Source organism: Salmo salar, chromosome 21 (genome assembly GCF_965601325.2).
Source record: "Salmo salar chromosome 21, fSalSal1, whole genome shotgun sequence".
Lineage (NCBI taxonomy): Eukaryota > Metazoa > Chordata > Actinopteri > Salmoniformes > Salmonidae > Salmo > Salmo salar.
The window spans coordinates 20,174,181-20,194,639 of NC_138311.1; the positions used below are offsets into that span (position 1 = coordinate 20,174,181).

The window sequence follows — 20,459 nt, forward strand, 5'->3', positions numbered from 1 at the left end:
TACAATCAATACACATCATAGAAGAATGGATCTTCTGTGTAATAATACCCACTAATGTGGGAGGAGGATGGGTACTGGTAAATGTCAAGTTAATTACAATGTAATTGTTATACGGGCTTTTCATTTTGGATTGAACTAAACTAGAGAGCAAGCAGTGGTTTAGATTTTGCCTTGCATGCTACCAGCCGCGTGTCTAGATTCTATGGGCGAGGAAAAAGGCACGCCAGACTAATCCTCCCACTTTATAAATATTAATGAGTAAAAGACCCTGCGTGATCAGACGCGATGACGCAGCGCGACAACTGCGAGTCCCCATTGCTGCAGCCGCTTGTCAGTGTGACGAAGATTGGCACTCAGGTAAGCTGTCACTCAAAATCGTATTTTTCTGTTCCCTATCAATCAAACAATCTGGGACGCACAGAAAAATGCCTAGGGCTAAAGCTAGGGTCACAGCCAGGCCAGTGGAGTTTATTTGGCAGTGAATAGATGGCCGGGGCCAAGGAAGATGCAAATCTACCCGAGGAAAAAATATGTCCGCGTTTTGGGCGGAGAGAAGGATTCTGGAAAATAAAGGGCGAGAGCTAGAAGCGAGGCCCCAGCGTTATCCCTATCAGTAGAAGCAGGGAAGGGCATCTGTTCCTTGCTTGACTGTTGTGGGCAGGATTTTAGAACCATCTAAAATTAGAGAAATGTATTTACACATTTAGTAATACTACTGGAATACAATGTACATACACATTGGATGAACTAGGCGTGTATATGCACTACATTAAGCGAACAGTTTGTTAGCTTGTTATCCTCGCGCGGCTAGCTAGCGAATCCGTAGCAAACGCCGCTGGTAAATATGGCACTTCTGCTAGCTACGTTAGCGTAAATGTGGTCAACCAACGTTTAAAACAAGGATGCTTCAGTGGGTGTCTTGGCCGTAGAGGGGTGATGCATATTATAGCTGACATGCGTTTGAGGCTGTTTTCAAAAAATTGTCAAAGGAAACTTAATGTATTAGCTAACGTTACTGACCTAGCTACGTTCGCTGTAGCGTGTTATTTCATCTAGCGACCGTACAGTCTGGATATGAAGAGGTAAACATTTTCTATGTAGCTAACATTCTCAAAAATTGAATTTTCTCGACTGAATTCTCACTCGACCGCCTTCCTTCACATGGTTTACAGCTAATCTGATCCTTGCTTGCTAACTAACCACCTACAAACTAGCTTTGTTGCCGCCAGCACGGTAATGAGAAAAGCAAGTCAGTTCAACGTGGTGGGTGTGTAACATTAATTATGATAGACGGGTATGTTTGAGCTTCATCGCTTTTTTGTCAATTCGCTACATTGTATGGTATGTTGCTGAACAAGTTAAACGTGAACAAAGCATTTCGAATGGAAGTGAATAAACTTGATACATTGTGTTCCCCTAATCATCAAAGGCCTTTCATCTGGATGGAGACATGAGGTGCATGTTGTCCCATTCTCTTTGAACACAGACCGTACATTCAGATAGGCAGCTGGATTATGTAGTTTTTATGGTATTGAAGTAAGGTAGAAGACCACCTCTGGCAGAGCAATCAAGCTTTAATGCTCCATTCATAGAAATATGGACATTTAGCCAAGTATAAAAGTGGAATGTTATGCTATTTACACTATCACAACGATCAAATGTTTATAGCATTTGTTCTGTCAGGAGGAAAAACTATTTACATGAAGCATTCAAATAGATTTTCACTGAAGCGCAACAACTTTCTCCCACCACAACCCTACTCCATTCACAATACAATATCAATACTACCATTGTAATTAGAAATGTCAGTTTTTCGAATAATCACAATTCATCATCAGGAGTAATTGATACAATAATAGCCGTCTTTATTTCTCAAAAGTGTGTGGGTTTATGTCTCTTTCTAGGTCCGCCAACTCTCCACCTCCTTATAATGCTTCAGTGTTTGTGGCATCTGCAGTGAATATGATGGCTGCCCAATCAGTTTCCATGGACAAGTACACAAAGAGAGAGCAGCAGGTGGGTCAGAAGGACAAATTTAGTCTGAGGCTCAGATTTGAGGCCTGCCTAAAACCACAAGGGTGGGTGAAGGGAAGATTTGAAGTTCTTGAGGTGATAATTGACATTTTTAATCATCAGTTAATGGCAAAGTATCATTAATGGATTTAGAATGACTAGTATTGCAAAATGTATGGGTAAGGAGATGGATGTACAGTGCCTTCAGAAAGTATTCACACCCCTTGACTTTTTCCACCTTGTGTTACAAAGTGGGATTTAAAATTGTTTTTGTCCTTTTTGTCAATGATCTACACCAAATACAAGGTCAAAGTGGGCAAAACATTTTTGTTGTTGTAATTAATGGAAAATAAAACATTTTGATTAGTATTCAACCCCCTGTCAATACATGTTAGAATCACCTTCGGCAGAGATTACAGCTGAGTGTTTCTGGGTAAGTCTCTTAAGAGCTTTACAAACCAGGATTGTACAATATTTTCCCATTTTATTCTTTTTTTAAAGATTCTTCAAGCTCTGTCAAGTTGGTTGTTGATCATTGCTAGACAGCCATTTAAGTCAAAACTGTAACTAGACCACCCGGGAACATTCAATGTCGTTTTTGGTAAGCAACTCCAGGTTATATTTCACCTTGCGTTTTAGGTTATTGTCCTGTTGAAAGGTGGATTTGTCTCCCAGTGTCTGTTGGAAAGCAGACTGATTAAAAAGCATGAGCTGGCGCACATCCATAGATTAGTGTAGAGGTGCTGATTAACAGAGAATAAACTGTAAGCTATAAAAACAGTCGCACACTCCATATATATAACCTCCTAGTAATTTATTGGATAAAAAAACACCAACGTTTTGGCATCACCGTGCCTTCTTCAGGGTGAAAGCAAACTGAACCAGGTTTTCAACTAGGACTTTGCCTGTGCTTATCTTTATTCCTTTCTTTTTATCCTAAATCTCCCTTGTCATTGCCAATGACAAGCATACCCATAACATGATCAGCCACCACCATGCTAGAAAATATTAACAATGTCCATCATTGTCAACAAATCCATCATTGATGGATTTGTCCCAAACGTAATGCTTTGTATTCAGGACAAAAAGTTAATTTCTTTGCCAAATGTTTTGCAGTATTACTTTAGTACCTAACTGCTAACAGGATGCATGTTTTGGAATATTTTTATATTTGAACATGCTTCCTTTTCACTCTCATTTAGGTTCGTTTTGTGGAGTAACTACAAATTTGATGATCCATCCTCAGTTTTCTCCAATCACAGCCATTTAACTCTGTAATTGGTTTAAGATCACCATTGGTCTCATGGTGAAATCCCTGAATGATTTCCTTCCTCTCCGTCACCTGAGTTAGGAAGGATGCCTGTATCTTTGTAGTGACTGAGTGTATTGATACACCATCCAAAATGTAATTAATAACTTCACCATGCTCAAAGGGATATTCAATGTCTGCTTTTTTAAAATCTATCTACCAATAGGTGCCCTTCCCGAGTGGCGCAGCAGTCTAAGGCACTGCATCTCAGTGCTAGAGGCTTCACTACAGACCCTGGTTTGATTCCAGGCTGTATCGCAACCGGCCGTGATTGAGTCCCATAGGGCGGTGCGCAATTGGCCCAGCGTCGTCCGGGGTTAGGGTTTGGCTGGGGTAGGCAGTCATTGTAAATAACAATTTCTTCTTAACTGACTTGCCTAGTTAAATAAAAAAATGAAATAAAACATTTGCGAGGCATTGGAAAACCTCCCTGGTTTTTATGGTTGAACCTCTGAAATTCACTGTTCGACTGAGGGACCTTACAGATAATTGTATGTGTGGGGTACATTGATGAGGTAGTCATTCAAAAATCACTATTATTGCACACAGTGAATCCATGCAACTTATTATCTGACTTGTTAAGCACATTTTTACTCTGAAGTTATTTAGGCTTGCCATAAAAGGGTTGAATACTTATTGACTCAAGACATTTCAGCTTTTCACTTTTTAGTAATTTGTAACAATGTCTAAACATAAATTCTACTTTTACATTATGGGGTTTTGAGTGTAGATCAGTGACACATCTACATTCAATCCATTTTAAATTCAGGCTGTAACAACAAAATGTAGAAAAAGTCAGGGGGTATGAATTTTTCAGCTCTAGGAAAAAAGTATTTTTAGTGCATTTGCTTTCAAAGTCATTGTCGCTCCAGTCACATGGTAGAACATTGGATTTATGTTCTTGGAAGTGAGCCTGACTAGCTGCTGGTAGGCATGGTGTAAAAGCAGAAGAGGTGGAGCAAGTTGGCTTCCAATCAATGAATGTGACTTGACAATCTGAATGAAGCAGCACAAGTTAAAGCCTGGCATGGCTATCAATAACTGTTAAATATGATATATGCCACCACCCATCTTTCTATTCTGGTGCTGACCAAAGAGATACTGCCATGGCCAGGACACCTGCATCGTCCACCAATTTTAGAAGAATTGTTAAGATAGGCTATATCCTTTCCATTTTGTACTGAAATACTCAGTGGTGCTCAGTTGGTCGAGCATGGTGCTTGCAAGGCCACAATAGTGGGTTTGATTCCTGGGACACCCATATGTAAAATGTATGCACGCATGACTAAGTCGCTTTGGATAAAAGCGTCTGGTAAATGGCATTTTATTATAATTTGTAGTACCTAAACTTACTGGTCTTGTTGGCATTTGCAATCTTCATGTCTTATTGTCGAGGAAGAGTTCTGAGCTTTACCTGTCCACCACTATTGCTCCTTACTCTGCTGTCATCTCTCTCCTCATGCAGGGGGTGGAGCAGAAGGACAGTGATGCTGATCATGATCAGAAGTTCAGTGAGGAGGGGTTGGCTGCAGCCTCCAGTCCTGCCCCCACTGAACCCCAGACACCCTTTGATGTAGATAAGGCCTCCATATACCGGTACACCTAACTCTGTTGGCCCCCTGCCAAAACGTCAGTCAACCGACCCCCTCAACTACTTTTAAACAGGATAATGTTAGTGACGATGGCAGTCTTAGATGTCATCGGGCTTATCTGCCCTACCTGAATAAAAGTATGGGGTAGAAATGGCCACATTTGACAACTGTAGATAATAGCAATTTGGTAATGTTTTTCTTTGTGTGTGTGTGTGTGTGTGTCAGGCATCCCTTGTTTCCTCTCCTGGCCCTGCTCTTTGAGAAATGTGAGCAGTCTACACAGGGCTCAGACTGCATCACGTCAGCCAGCTTTGACGTGGATATCGAGAACTTTGTCTGCAGCCAGGAGAAAGAGGGCAAAGCATTCTTCAGCGAGGATCCTGACCTCGACAATCTGGTCAGCTCCCTTGTCTGCTGTCAATACTCTGAATGATTTTGCGTCACTAAGACCTCTAGTGACACTATTCACAAATTTATGCAATCGACACATCGAATGTCAAATAACATTTTATTTGTCACATGCTTCGTAAATGCCAGGTGTAGACAAACAGTAAAATGCTTACTTTCGAAGGCTAGTTTTGTACTTTTGTTTTGCTGACGTTGAGGGATAGGTTGTCATGGGTGAACAGGGAGTACAGGAGGGAACTAAGCACTAGTGCTGAGCGATTAGTGTTTGAGGTCTGGTCAGTTTTTGTTAAATTATAAAAAAAATAATCATGGTTTTTGGGTTTCGATTTATTTATTTTTTAAAACATTAAATGTACTATGCATTATGTGGGTTGAATGCTGAAACGCAGACTAAAACAAATATCCCATGTTGGTAGTGACAGCACATTACTGCTTATCACTTATTAACCATCATTTATTCACTAATATATTTAAGTTTTCTAAATTACATTTGTTTAATTTGATGACTATTTAATTCCAAGTCATCTCATCTATAGAGCTGTTGACAAAATCACTTCTTGTAGTTCTTCAAAGTAAATAAGGCATACTTTTATAACTGCTGAATACCAACAATCAATCACTTAGACCATGTATTTTCAGGTAGAGATGACTCATGAAGCAACTGCTCTCATCTCCCTCTCGATCGCGCATTCTTCTCTCGCCGTGTCTACACCACACTAACCTAACGTAGCAGGAGTAAAATTAAACAGACCGGACAAGTAGGCAGCGTTGGATTATGGTCATTGCAGTTAATTACCACGTTTTCTGCGCTAAACTATGTAGAATATTGGCCTGTTGGAAACTACAACTTCCTACTACATGGCACAGTTCAGGCTTGATCTGATTTATTCTATAGAGAAACTGCAATGTGCGCATTGAGCTCCCAGAGAAAGAAAATAACTGAACGAAATGGAATTCAAATAATTGAACCGACATCGGTCAGTCATTAAAAAATAAAAAAATAAATAGGTTAAAAAAAATACAAAAATAATAAATAAATTAAAAAATAAAATCGCTCAGCACTATTAAGCACACACGCACCCCTGAGGCTCAGCGTGGCAGATGCGTTCTTGCCTACCCTGTCAGGAAGTTCAGCATCCAGTTGCAGAGGGAGGTGTTCAGTCCCAGGGTACGGAGCTTAGTGATGAGCTTGGCGGGCACTATGGTGTTGAATGCTGAGCTGTAGTCAATTAACAGCATTCTCACATATGTGCTCCTCTTGTCCCGGTGGGAGGGGGCAGTGTCTAGTGCAATAGAGATTGCGTCATCTGTGGATCTGTTGGGGCGGTATGCAAATTGGAGTGGGTCCAGGGTGTCTAGGATGATTGTGTTGATGTGAGCCATGACCAACCTTTGAAAGCATTTCATGGCTACAAAATGTGAGTGTTACGGGGTGGTAGTCATTTAGGCAGGTTACTGTTGGCGTTCTTGGGCACAGGGGACAAAGGTGGTCTGCTTGAAACATGTAGGTATTACAGACTGGGTCAGCCACGCTCTGAGTATGCGTCCTAGTAATCCGTCTGGGCCCACCCGGCCTTGTGGATGTTGACCTGTTTAAAATGTCTTACTCACATTGGCTACGGAGAATGAGATCACACAGTTGTCCGGAACAGCTAGTGCTTTCTGCATGGTTCAGTGTTGCTTGCCCCGAAGCGAGCATAGAAGGAATTTAGCTTGTCTGGTAGGCTCGCGTCACTGGGCAGCTCTCGGTTGGGTTTCCCTTTGTAAGCAAGTTCTGCAACATACGACGAGTGTTGGAGCCGGGTAGTAGCAATCGATCTTAGTCCTGTATTGACATTTTGATTGCTTGTCAGAGGTCTTAGTGGGATTTCTTGTAATAATACATTTTATTTTAAGCACTTTTCACAACACCCAAGGTCCCTTTACATACACAAGAAAATCAGTAGGATAAAAAGCAATAAAATCCCATGAATTAAAGTACAGTGTAGTAGGAAAGTATTCAGACCCCTTGACTTTTTCCACATTTTGTAATGTTACCGCCTTATTCTAAAATGTATTAAATAAAAATCCTTGTCAATCTACACACAATACCCCATAATGACAAAGCAAACCGTTTACATTTTTTTTTTTTATGTTTTAAAAATAAAAACAGATACCGTATGTCATTATTCAGACCCTTTGCTATGAGACTCGAAATTGAGCTCAGATGCATCCCGTTTCCATTGATCATCTTTGAGATGTTTCTACAACTTGATTGGAGTCCACCTGTGGTAAATTCAATCAATTGGACATGATTTGGAAGGCACACAGCTGTATATATATAAAGGTTCCACAGTTGACAGTGCAAGTCAGAGCTAAAACCAAGCCATGAGTGAGTTCGAAGGAATTGTCTGTAGTGCTCCGAGACAGGAGTGTGTCGAGGCACAGGTCTGGGGAAGGGTACCAAAACATTTCTGTAGCATTGAAGGTCCCCAAGAACAGTGGCCTCCATCATTCTTAAATGGAAGAAGTTTGGAACCACCAAGACCCTTCCTAGAACTGTCCGCCCGGCCAAACTGAGCAATCGGAGAAGGGCCTTGGTCAGAGAGGTGATCAAGAACCAGATGGTCACTCTGACAGAGCTCTTGAATTCATCTGTGGAGATGGGAGAACCTTCCAGAAGGACAACCATCTATGCAGCACTTCACCAATCAGGCCTTTATGGTGGAGTGGCCAGACAGAAGCCACTTCTCAGTAAAAAGTACATGGCAGCCCGCTTGGAGTTTGCCAAAAGGCACCAAAAGGACTCTGACCATGAGAAACAAGATTGGTCTGATGAAACCAAGATTCAATTCTTTGGTCTAAATGGCAAGTCTCACATCTGGAGGAAACCTGCCACCATTCCTACAGTGACAGTGGTGGCAGCATCATGCTGGGGGGATGTTTTTCAGTGGCAGGGACTTGGAGACCAGTCAGGATCAAAGGAACGATGAACAGAGCAAAATACAGAGATCGATGAAAACCTGCTCCAGAATGCTCAGGACCTCAGACTGGGGCGAAGGTTCACCTTCCAACACGACAACCACCCTAAGCACACAGCCAAGACAACGTAGGGGTGGCGTCGGGACAAGTCTCCGAATGTCCTTGAGTGGCCCAGCCAGAGCCCGGACTTGAACCTGATGGAACATCTCTGTAGAGACCTGAAAATAGCTGTGCAGCGACGCTCCCTATCCAACCTGACAGCGCTTGAGAGGAACTGCAGAGAAGAATGGGAGAAACTCCAAATACAGGTGTGCCAAGCTTGTAGCATCATACCCAAGAAGACTTGAGGCTGTAATCGCTGCCAAAAGGTGCGTCAACAAATTACTTAGTAAAAGGGTCTGAATACTTATGTAAATGTCAGTTTTATTTTTTATACATTTCCTAAAATGTCTAAACCTGTTTTTGCTTCGTCATTGGGGGGTATATTGTGTAGATTGACTTTTTCCACATTTTTCACATCAAGGGATCTGAATACTTTCCAAATGCATTGTGTATAAAAGTACACTAAACATGATGACAGACTACCCATGGAGAACACTAAACATGACAGACGATCCAGGGAAGTGAACTAGACACAGGATAAAAGCTAAGACAACAGAGAATCCAGGTAAGCCTGTGTGAAGAGGTGTCTTTAGTGTGGACTTCAATGTGTATGGATTGTGAGGTTCTGACATGGAGTTGGAGGGCTGAATTGCTAAAAGCCCGGTCTCCCATGGAGCGGAGCTTGGTGCAAGGGATGGTGAGGAGGCCAGTGTCAGAGGAGTGCAGTGAACAGGTGGGAGTGTAGGGGTGCAGGAGGTCAGTAAGGTATGTGGTTGCCAGTCCATTGAGTGCTCTGTAGGTGAAAATGATCATATATTGAACTGGGAGCCAGTGGAGTTTGATTAGGGTGGGAGGGATGTTTTACCATTGATAAACGCAATCCCATTTTAAAGCGTCCGGATTAGTGTCCCACTCCTTGAAAGCAGCAGCTCTAGCCTTTAGCTCAGTGCGGATGTTGCCTGTAATCCATTGCTTCTAGTTGGGATATGGAATATGGTTGGGATATGGCTTCTGGTTGGTCACTGGGGTCGACGTCGTCGCACATATTAATGAAGCTGGTGACCGATGTGAAAGATCTTCAATGTTATCAGATGGATCCCGGAACATATTCCAGTCTGTGCTAGCGAAACAGTCCTGTAGCTTAGCATCCGCTTCATCGGACCACTTCCATATTGAGCACATCAAAGGGTTAATAAAGCAAGTTGGGCACACATTACACACACAGCATGACACAAAGGCCTTATACCAAAGTAGCTACTAGTGGAATAATTAATGTACTATGTAACACACTACAGACAATATACATGCCATTTTTAGTGCAAACGTACTTGCCTCTGCTAACGCCTCCTCCCTGACCTTTGACCCCAGATGGTGAAGGCCATCCAGGTGCTGCGGATCCACCTGCTAGAGCTGGAGAAGGTGAGTGACCTTTGTAAAGATTTCTGCAGCCGCTACATCGCCTGCCTCAAGACCAAGATGAACAGCGAGACCATGCTGAGTGGAGAGCTTGGCAGCCCCTACTCACCTGGACAGGGCTACTCTCCCACAAAGACCCAGGTACACACACACACATATAACCTACCACCGTACACTCGTGCTATACACCCACCACAGACACACCCTATGCAGCATATACACCTGATAAGATAAACACTATTCACCCATGAAGGCTCAGTTTAACTCACCTGTGTGTGTTGTGCAGACCTCCAGCTCTTTCAAAGGAACCCTCAGTCCCCAGGGGATTGTGGTGCCAGCGTCAGCCCTGCAGCAAGGCAAAGTAACAACAGTCAACCCCATACAGGTTATGGCAGGTATGTCACCCTGGCATACAACAACCACCACTGCTCACCACCATCAGCTCAATAGGACTGTTAGTGTACCAGCTGGTTTCAGTCTTTCTCTGTGCCTGCAGTTTAAAGTGGTCTGTTTGCAGCCCTTACGTGTGTCTGTGTCCTCCAGGTGGCGCAGTGTACCAGCCTGTCACAGTAGTCAACTCACAGGGTCAGTTGGTGTCACAGACTCTCTCTCCCCAGACTATACACATTCAGAACACACAGGTAAGACACACATCTGTCTGGACTAAAACAAAAGGTTGACATTTACTGCCTGCTGAAGAGTGTGCTAATGCAACCGCCTCTCTCGCAGCTTCAGCTGCAGCTCAACCAGGACCTGAGCTTCTTCGGCCACGACGACAGCTCGTCCAAGAACAAGCGTGGCGTCCTTCCCAAACAAGCGACCAACGTCATGCGCTCCTGGCTCTTCCAGCACATCGGGGTGAGTAGAACACAGGCCAACTATGGGTTACAACCTGGAATGATTCTGGGATTTGGTTGGCTTGCAGTGTTTTAATCTTGCCCTACGTAATTAGTTGTATTTAATTGTTTTGTTTCCATAGCACCCCTACCCCACAGAGGATGAGAAGAAGCAGATCGCTACCCAAACTAACCTGAGCCTCCTCCAGGTCAACAACTGGTGAGTTACATGAACCCATGCCATACTACCATGAATAACCACCTAAGTGCATGAAAGAACAGAACGACTTCTCCTAGAGTAAACCTCAAGTAATGTTTCAAACCCTTCAATTCCCTTTTAGTGATTGGTCAACACTCTTGTTCCCCTTCTCGTGATGGGTCCAATCTCTCCTTCCGTTCCAGGTTCATCAATGCGCGGAGGCGGATCCTGCAGCCTATGCTGGACGCCAGCTCTTCGGAGACGGCCAAAACTAAGAAGAAACCGCTTCCGAACCGGCCGCTACAGCGTTTCTGGCCCGACTCCATCTCAACGGGGATGACCCAACAACAGGTCCAGATGTCAGACGGTACATACGGCTACTGGCTTGCTACACTGCTCATTGGATCAGCACTGCTGTGTATTGCGTGTTGCTAGAGCTGTTGGCTATACTTGTTTTTAAAGCAACTAGGCACAAGAGCGCTTAGTGTATTGGGAATGACAGCCATAAGGCGAATTCAGTCACAAGGCAAAGTTAAGGCTCTCTTGGTAAAGCAACTTCTTTCTCAATAAGAGACTAACTAAATGTAATGTCACTGATGTGTCCTCTCCTGGTTGCCTGTTCCCCAGGCACCATGGTGACAATGAGTGTGGAGGGTCTCCAGAGCCTGACTCCAGACGGCGCCACGCTGGCCGTGCAGCAAGTGATAATCGGCGGGCACAGCGAGGATGAATCAGGAGACAGCAGGGACGAGGACGACGATGAGATGACTGGGCTGGGCCTGGACAACAGTGACTCCCTGCAGTAGGACACACACAGGCGTACCGTACACACTCACCGCAGGAGGCTGCTGAGGGGAGGACGGCTCATAATAATGGCCAGAATGGAGCAAATGGAATGGCATCAAACGCCTGCAAACCAGGTTTAATTTATTTGATACAATTTCACTGATTCCGCTCCAGTCATTACCACAAGCCGTTCACCCCAATTAAGGTGCCAACAACCTCCTTTGACTCACACACACATGTATAGACATACACTCAAAAACAAACTGTTGTGTTGAAAATATGGTCATTCAGGCCTTCCACAACAAACATACACGATATATGCAGACTGATATTGAATGATGTAGGCGGATAATGAGTTGTGTACACACACTAGCACAAAATCAGATCAATTTGTTATGCAAAAAATAATAATAAAAAGATGGCGGCTCAGATCATGCATGTACTGTAGATAGACTGATATTGCATTGCACGTGCACACGCACTAAATCAGTTTACACAGCACAACCCCAGGATGTACGGGAGCACTCCTGATGTCCATTTATTGAACGGAGTGCGCTGTGTGTGAGGAGTTTCATTTCAGAAACAGTTTTTTTACTACGTAGTCTTTGTAGGCGAGTGCACTTTTTTTGTATAATATAATTCAACGCTCCAAAAGACAAAAAGAACGGACGCAGCTAAAACAAATCATGAAGTGTTAAAAAAAAAAAGTTTGTATGCTCCGTTAATAACCGTTGAATGATTATTTTTCATGTAATCTGCTTTTGGCTGCCGCAAGTAATGGTTTGTTTTGTTCACTTTGCATGCCTGTGACTTTTACCCTCTCTGATCATGACTGACTCCCAGGCCCTATAGAGCCATTTTCTGTTTACCGTCAAACGTCACGTTTAACATCAAAAAGCTCTGTAGCAGGATAACTAACGCTGATTTCGAGACCTTGACACATTTAACAGTGAGTTTGTGATGATCATGAAAACACACAAGACTGATGGCTATAGACAACCATCTGATAAACGTGTTTGTTAACTTGCACAAGCTGCATTTTAAGTTGGATGTGATCGTAAGTCAAACAACAAGGTATCTGAAGAGTAATTTCGTGCCCAACTTCTCATGATGCGCCGGGGAAATGGGAGAGCAATAGCATCGTTTTGTAGAATGGAGGTTATGGCTCGTTGGCCAACGCCTATGTAGGGAAATGAATGTTGTTAAATGCCGAAAATAAGGTATGTGGTAAACACAGGCTTAAGAGATCTTAAACATTTTGTTCTTTGAGATATCAGCTAACATCACTTTTATTTATTGCATTTATGTAATCAAAACAAGTAAAAAGCTGAAATGTCCTAACAAGTAAAAAAAAAAAAAAATGACTACACGCCCATGATGTCTAAATAACAGGCTTACCCGCTGCGCCATCGTGCATACATTTATTTTGTCCCCCCACACCAAACGCGAGCCCGACACGAAGGTTAAAATATCAAAACAAACTCTGAACCAATTATATTAATTTGGGGACAGGTCGAAAAGCATTAAACATTTATGGAAATTTAGCTAGTTAGCTTGCACTTGTTAGCTAGCTTGCTGTTGCTAGCTAATTTGTCCTGGGATATAAAACATCGAGTTATTTTACCTGAAATGCACAAGGTCCTCTACTCCGCCAATTCATCTACACATAAACCGGTCAACCGAATCATTTCTAGTTCTCTCTTCCTTCCAGGTTTTTTTCTTCTCTTGACTTTATATTGCAAGTGGCAACTTTCATAAATTAGGTTCATTACCGCTACCGACCTCATTCGTCTTTGTCACCCCACGTGGGTATAACCAATGAGGAGATGGCACGTGATTACCTGCTTCTATAAACCAATGAGGAGACGGGAGAGGCAGGACTTGCAGCGCGATCTGCGTCACAAATAGAAAGGAGTTCCATTTTAGCCCTTGGCAACGCAGACGCTGGCTGATGCGCGAGAGCAGCATGGGTGCACTAATTGAATAACAGATTTCTAAATGTATTTTGCAACGCTTGCGCACGCGACGGGAGCGGTGTGTTCAGCCTGTTAGCTTACCTTATCAGCTGGGCCAAAGTAGTCCACGGCCAACATTGGTCAGGGAAACTAAACAAGCACATTCTCGCTGAAGAGATATGTTGCAGCCTGGAACAAAACAATATACCATCCATCGCGTCACACAGCAGAAGGTGTGATGCGAAGATAGTTTCATTTCTGACAGTTGGCTACTCGTTAGCAGCTGATATTTTATGCACGAAGACGCCATTATTCATAAAGGTCATGTTAGCTGACTGATCTCAGAACAAAATGTATAAGATCTCCTGAGCCTGTGTTAAACCTCAGACCTAATTTTGAGCATATATCCCAAACCCCATTATTTTTCCCCCCATAGGAATGCCTAACGAACCAGAGGTAGAAAATGCTAACTCATTTCAATTGTTTAGGACTACAAGCCGCCAAGCGCTATAGGCCCAATAGAGCTCATGAGAAAAAAGGGAGATGCTTATTTTTATATACGAACATAAGTATATGTTTTTGGGTTCGTGTTCTCTTGTTTTGTATGGAATGTTTGTATAAATGGTTCGTTATTTAAGCTAGTTGCCCTATTTACCAGGGTCCGATTAAGTTTTCAAAATATTGAAGACGAACGAGAAACAAAATGTCTATTGGTTTTAAACGCGAGATCTGAAAAAGGCCTTGTATAGGTAATTTTTTTAAAGACCTAACTCTAGCACAGAAAGCTTAACTAGATGAAGCTATATACCTATAGTGGAATTAGTCAAAAGGAAGCTAAAATGCAGGCCACTGACTTGGCTAAGGCATAGTAATGTTACATGGTCAATCGCAGTTCTTTGAAATTCAAATATACCGATATGTACTTGATCTCACACAGTTAATTGATTGCAGTACTCTAATTTTCTACAAACAAGTTGTTTTGCCAGTGTTAAATGTTTTGTAATCATTTATAATAGTAGCATAGATGTCACTCTTTCAAGTGCACAATCCAGTACACTATGCTTATAACACAATCACATGGAACTGAAATAGATATTATGGTGCTTAGGCAGACAGAGATGCAGAACAAAAAAAATGATATTTAGCATGTGTTAATCAAGAGTTCAGTTGGGATCCTCAGACCTTACAGATGGCACATTGGTCCTCTGGGGAGCGGAAGACCGGTGCTGTGGCTGATCAAGGGCCAGCTTTAAGGAATGTTCTCCAAACTCTCCATTTAAAAAAATATTGAAAAAAAGTTAGGAAAACCTGCACCTAAGTATCATTCAAACCTGAGCCTGAGATCCCCACTGTTTCAGGCTCGGGGTCCGGCGGGTCTCAGCTGCTCTTGCTCTCTCACATGTTGCTTTTTTCCTACTGTTCACTTTTCTCTGTCTGTTTGCCTTAAAGCTTTCTATTTTGGAATAAACAATGCCTAAACTCAACTGTCAAGTGTTCCACTACCTTCATTCTGCTTGGTTGTAGACATGTGTGACAAACGTTCAACCCCACACAGGTTACGGGAGGTATGTCACCCTGGCATACAACCACAGGTACCCTCAAGACACCACCCACAACTTGGTAAGTGACGATAGATATGGCTGGGCTAGGCCTAGACAGCAATGACTCCTTGCAGTAGACCACACACACACACACACACACACACACACACACACAATGTACTTTATAAACATGAAGACATACACTCAAAAAACAAACTTTGTATGCCGCGTTGAAAATATGGTGGTTCAGACCATCCACGACTAACATACATGATTTAGGCAGGCTGATATTGAATGATGTAGGCTGATAATGAATTGCATACACACCAGCACAAAATCAGACATTTTATGCTGTACAAACAAAATAGGATGGCTCAGACCTTGGACTCATGTAGATTGATTTACATGTACACATTGCCATTAGACCTTTGGTGGATTGAACACACAATCTCAGCCTATAGTTGCAGTACACCCACTAAACAATCATATTTTTTTACATAAAAAACATTGGCCACCAGATTATCGCCAGTTGATCTCTCGTTAAACCATAAATACGTGCTAAAATCACCTGCACGGTTAATCTCAATTGCTACCATTGGGCCATGAAATCGCTAAAAACTGAGGGAACGTTTAACAATGCATGTGCTTCCCTCTGCTGGATACAACCATAACTGCACCGTGTATGCTTTCTATTTTATCGTTCTCTGGTCACATCCAGAGCCAATTTTACCTCCTGACATAAAGTAAATATCAAAGAGTTCAACTGACAACACACAATCCCTGGCGCACGTGAACATTTCACATGACACCGATGGTACCGGCATCAAAATATTAAAAAGACAGGCCTACTCAATTCAAGTGGAAATTGAGACAATTTAGTAACCAGGATAACTCTAGATAGGAAATAGTATAGCCTACACACATTTTATCTTTGTGTTGTCAGATGGATCTGGCTGACTAGGAGGATGCTGCTGGTAAACAATACTTCTCACCCTACATGTAGTTAATAGGATTTATTTACGGCTTAAACCAATCAACTTGACATGACTAGTTCAGTTCATATGTGCCAAATGTTGTAGATAGAAATGCCATGAAAAGCCATCTACATGGAGGAATATTTGTTCTACATTACATTTCCATCTGAACGTTCCAAAACATTGTCCTGCTGAACACACCCCAGGTGTCAAGGTCGTTGAATGGAGGGTCGAGTGTTGGTGGGTTTTCACTACTCCATTGTACCTGATTAGTTAGCAACTCACACTGCCAAAGACTGTCTTTTAGAGTGCCCGCTCTAACAATGGAAATCGATTGTCCTCAAAGATGGAAGGCAAGACCATTCTAGCCAATCAGGGCAAATATGAACAGGCTATATCTTTATATGTGCCGCTATAGCACCTGACAGCATGGGCAGTGCCATCTCCAATAGCTGATTCCTGCAAACGCAGGAATCACTACCCAGTCGGCTACTTAAAAAAATGGTGGAAGGCCTCAATGTCCATACTAAAACATTATATACACACACACACCAGTCCTCCATCTCTTGGACAACTTACAACTCAAGAGGTAGTAATTTTCAGGTCAGTTGCCAAAATGCAATCAGCCCATTCATAACTTGACCATCACAGAACCTCTATTCAATCAAATAAGGCTCATGTAGCAAAATAGTAAATACATTTTCATGTTGACCAAATTAGACATGCGCATTGACCTCAATTCCTCACACCGTGGGCTTATTCTAGTCGACAGATTTCAGGCAGCGCTTCCTCCTGTCTTGCATGGAACGAGTTTGACATCTCACCACTTTGGTCATGTAATTTCAAATGGGCTTGGTTTCATACTCCGAGCACTATAATTATACAAAAGCCATGACATATGGATTAGACATGGTTTATAGCTTTGCTTTTACTTGCTCAAGGGTAAGATTAAGGCGCAACAGAACATTAATTTGAACAAAAACAGTGCTTATCACAGCCACTAAAAGTTTTAGTATCCATTTTAAACCATTTGTTTATGCCTTTAACATGACAAATGAAGGCTTATAAAGTTGTGGGAGAAACCATGTCACAAAAAAACCTTCATCACAATGTCTTGAAATCAACATTTTATTTTGTGCTAGATCATTAAAATGTTTGCTTTCAACACAATGTTACTCACATTCATCTTTGAAATAACAATACCATCTTCAGCTGGATGGACAGTAACAATGAAAGCAAGATACTGTTTACAGAGTGAGGCATAAGCAAAATTCAATAATTTATTAAAGCAGTCAGCAAATCAAGACATTCCTTCAAATCTATTGGAAACATTCAGCGATTTTATGTGGTCTGTAATGTCACCCGGGAGACCTTCTGCAGCAGGACAATTCCCCAAGTCCTCAACAGGCCGGGACAAGTGCAATACCATACAAGTAATGAGCATTGCTGCCTATCCCAACCTGCACAGAAAGGGATTGCTATTCTGATGAATGATTTAAAATCACTGCTATGATCAGTTTTGCATGGATTTGCACAGCAGTACATTGAAAAGCTGAAAGCAAACCAGCAAAACTAACCAGAGACCAGTGGCTCTAGCTCCAAGTGGCATCTGCTGTACCCGGTGGTGATGCATGCATCTAGAAGTACTTCAAGTGCTCACACTGCAGTAGGTATCCATAAAACTACCTGCACTATAAGCACTTTAATACTGCTGAAACCCATCTGCAGCACACATTAACATTGCTGTGGAAGAAAAGGTCTTGGATGTCCAAGAGCCTTCCAGGATGCTCAACCAATGTCAATGTAGACAATCAACAGGACAGATGGACACACAGGCCTCCGACAGTTTTGCATAGATTTGCACAACTCAATTTTTCTTGTAGTGCAACTATGCAAAACTAGCAGAGATCTGCAAGAATAAATCATACACGTCATAGACCAGATGAGTCCCAGACCCTTATGCCAGAAGGAGCACTTAGGGCAGTAGGTGCTAGTCTAATTCACTATCTGCACTAGATGCACCTTAGCATAAGCACCAGTGAAGGTTTGGAAGATTAGTGTACAATGAAGACAGTTACAGTGTCAGTATAGTGCTTAAAGTGCCTTCACTGCAGTAGATATTAGAAGACTACCTGCACTGTAAGCACTTTGACGCTACAGTGACTGCCAGTCCAGTGAAGCATTCCAACACCAACACATGCTAGGCTTCAGGGTCAATTACTTGTGAACTGGGATCTGATTCTAGGGGTGCATCACAATGTAATGAGTGTCTGCAAAAGGAGAGAAAAAAGGCAATTAATTTCTACTATTTTATGTTAAGACCAATACACAGAAATTTCTAAAATACATAGGACTAAGGTTGAGAACTTAAGCATACACTATGCATTTACTTTCCTTTGCCATTATGCAAAAGATTTCAGGACAGGAATACATTGTGACATGCTTGGCAATACAAATTGAAAAGTAACCCACGCTGATATTAGTTGGATCAATGTTACTTTCAAGTGTTTACACAGTTAATTAAACAAACGGATATTGTCAATGCATCACATAAGGCGATTTGGACAGGCGTAAAGATCAAGCACGCAATCTACCAACATGGTGCTAATTAATCCAATAGTAAGATTCTTGGAAGTCATGGCAAACGTAAATCTTGTATGAAATGCGCAACTTGTGGCCCACGTCGTGGGAACCGCACATGCGTTAAATTCAATACCCCTCCCCCCACGTTGTGCGCTAGCTAACATGGCGCCGCCGAGCCCGCAATACCAGTATACATTTTAGTTATAATAAACCATCAATATAACCCATAATCAACTTTACACATCCATAGACTACACATGTTGGGGTGTGGAAATATGCCCTGCTAGTTGGCCAAGCGCCACACGCGAATGATATATCGCGAACTTAACATGAATCCACACAGCAAGACGCTGCATACAAAGCATGTGAGAAGCTAGCTAACGTTCGCTGGCTAGCCCATGCCACGACAAGTGTAACGTTGAGACCAACTTCGGCATGCTAATGTTAGTGGTAAATCATAGATTGAGAGTCTGGTACAAAATGTGGGGAAGTTTTACTGTAACGTATGAAAACAAGAACAGATACGAAGCTCAAAATCGCCAGCCATTACTGTAGCAAGCTAAAGTTGCCTCCCGGCCTTCAACTCTGCGCATATTTTTCAACATTGTTGATGTCACCGACTGCATGATATGGGCACTTAACACGCACAACAAAGTCTGCCCAGCAATCATTTTATTCAGATGGCTCATTAGCCACCCGCTGGTTGACTGGAAAAGTAATTTAGTTAGCATAGCTTGCCAAGCTAGCAGAGGCGCGCGGCCTTCAGCCCCATGTGTTACTGCTTTGTTCTGGAGGCACTTTAACGCACACACCACTGAACACAGACAAAATAACGCAACTTTATTTATTGTCTGGGCATAAAAGGTATACCATTACACAAATACATTTCTAGCGACAAATCCGTAATTACCAAAAGTAACGTTGACTTACACTAGCCACACAAGTAGAGGCATTGCAGAGGCAGCAGTGCACGCTTTTCAAATCTCCCTCATTCTCAGAACTATGGAGGAAGGGGCCATGCGCCTCTTAACGTTACATTGTTTTAAATGCAAAAACAGCCGATAGAGAATATATTCCCTACATCAATTTGATAAGTAGAATGCATAAATAAGCATTGTTTAACTTCTACAGTCGCATCCCGTGAAGAGGCTAACAACAGGTTTCTTGTCAATAACATGCGCGTACTAAGACATTCGCCTCTGAAATCCACCATCTTCACTCACTACTGCAGACTTACCGTTTACTGTCACTGCTCCAGGCACACCTACGAAACTAAACCATAAACTTGTAAATTGCGTCGTAGCGAAGTAAATAATAATAATAACGCATCCCCGTGTGCTGCTATTTTGATTCGGCAGGAGTTTGTGAATCGTAGTAAAATTGTGAAAGTGGCGCGAACGTACCCTGCTTTTAACCATGTGGTGAATGAAGGGCGGCTCCCGCCGTCGAACGTAAATATCTACAACCCCAACTCCTTCATTAGCATAAATAAACTACTTCCGATCTTTACCCTCCGCCAATCCAAAACACGAGTTTACTACAATGGAAATGTTGGCCATGAGCTCTTTTCTTATTCGAAGTCATATTGATCGATCATCGATTGGCTACGAATATATCAAAAATGGATAAACTGCAACATTTTAGTTCAAGTAGCCTATGCGTCTCATGATGAATATTAGATTGCAGGGTAGTGGAGATAAAATACCAAAGTTTACTCTCTTAATCAGTCTGAAGTATTTTCTGACTTAGATTACATTGGTTTCTTATGCAATCAGAAATCATTA

General features: G+C 42.3%; 1 protein-coding gene across 3 annotated transcripts; it reads left to right on the top strand.

The window, feature by feature from the left end:
* The first annotated feature begins 279 nt into the window (after positions 1–279).
* Positions 280–15,061, top strand: LOC106581903 (homeobox protein PKNOX1). 3 transcript variants are annotated; one of them, XM_014164350.3, is made up of 12 exons: positions 395–1,082; positions 1,430–1,455; positions 1,905–2,016; positions 4,788–4,918; positions 5,140–5,311; positions 9,754–9,942; positions 10,088–10,196; positions 10,345–10,442; positions 10,531–10,659; positions 10,781–10,857; positions 11,040–11,203; positions 11,464–15,061. In XM_014164350.3, exons 2-12 carry the CDS (start codon positions 1,451–1,453, stop codon positions 11,640–11,642), a joined length of 1,365 nt encoding a protein of 454 aa, XP_014019825.1. In that variant the 5' UTR covers positions 395–1,082; positions 1,430–1,450; the 3' UTR covers positions 11,643–15,061. The 3 variants fall into 3 exon arrangements, with proteins under 3 accessions (XP_014019826.1, XP_014019825.1, XP_014019823.1); XM_014164351.3 differs by lacking the exons at positions 395–1,082; positions 1,430–1,455 and adding an exon at positions 280–357; XM_014164348.3 differs by lacking the exon at positions 1,430–1,455.
* Positions 15,062–20,459: the final 5,398 nt, after the last annotated feature.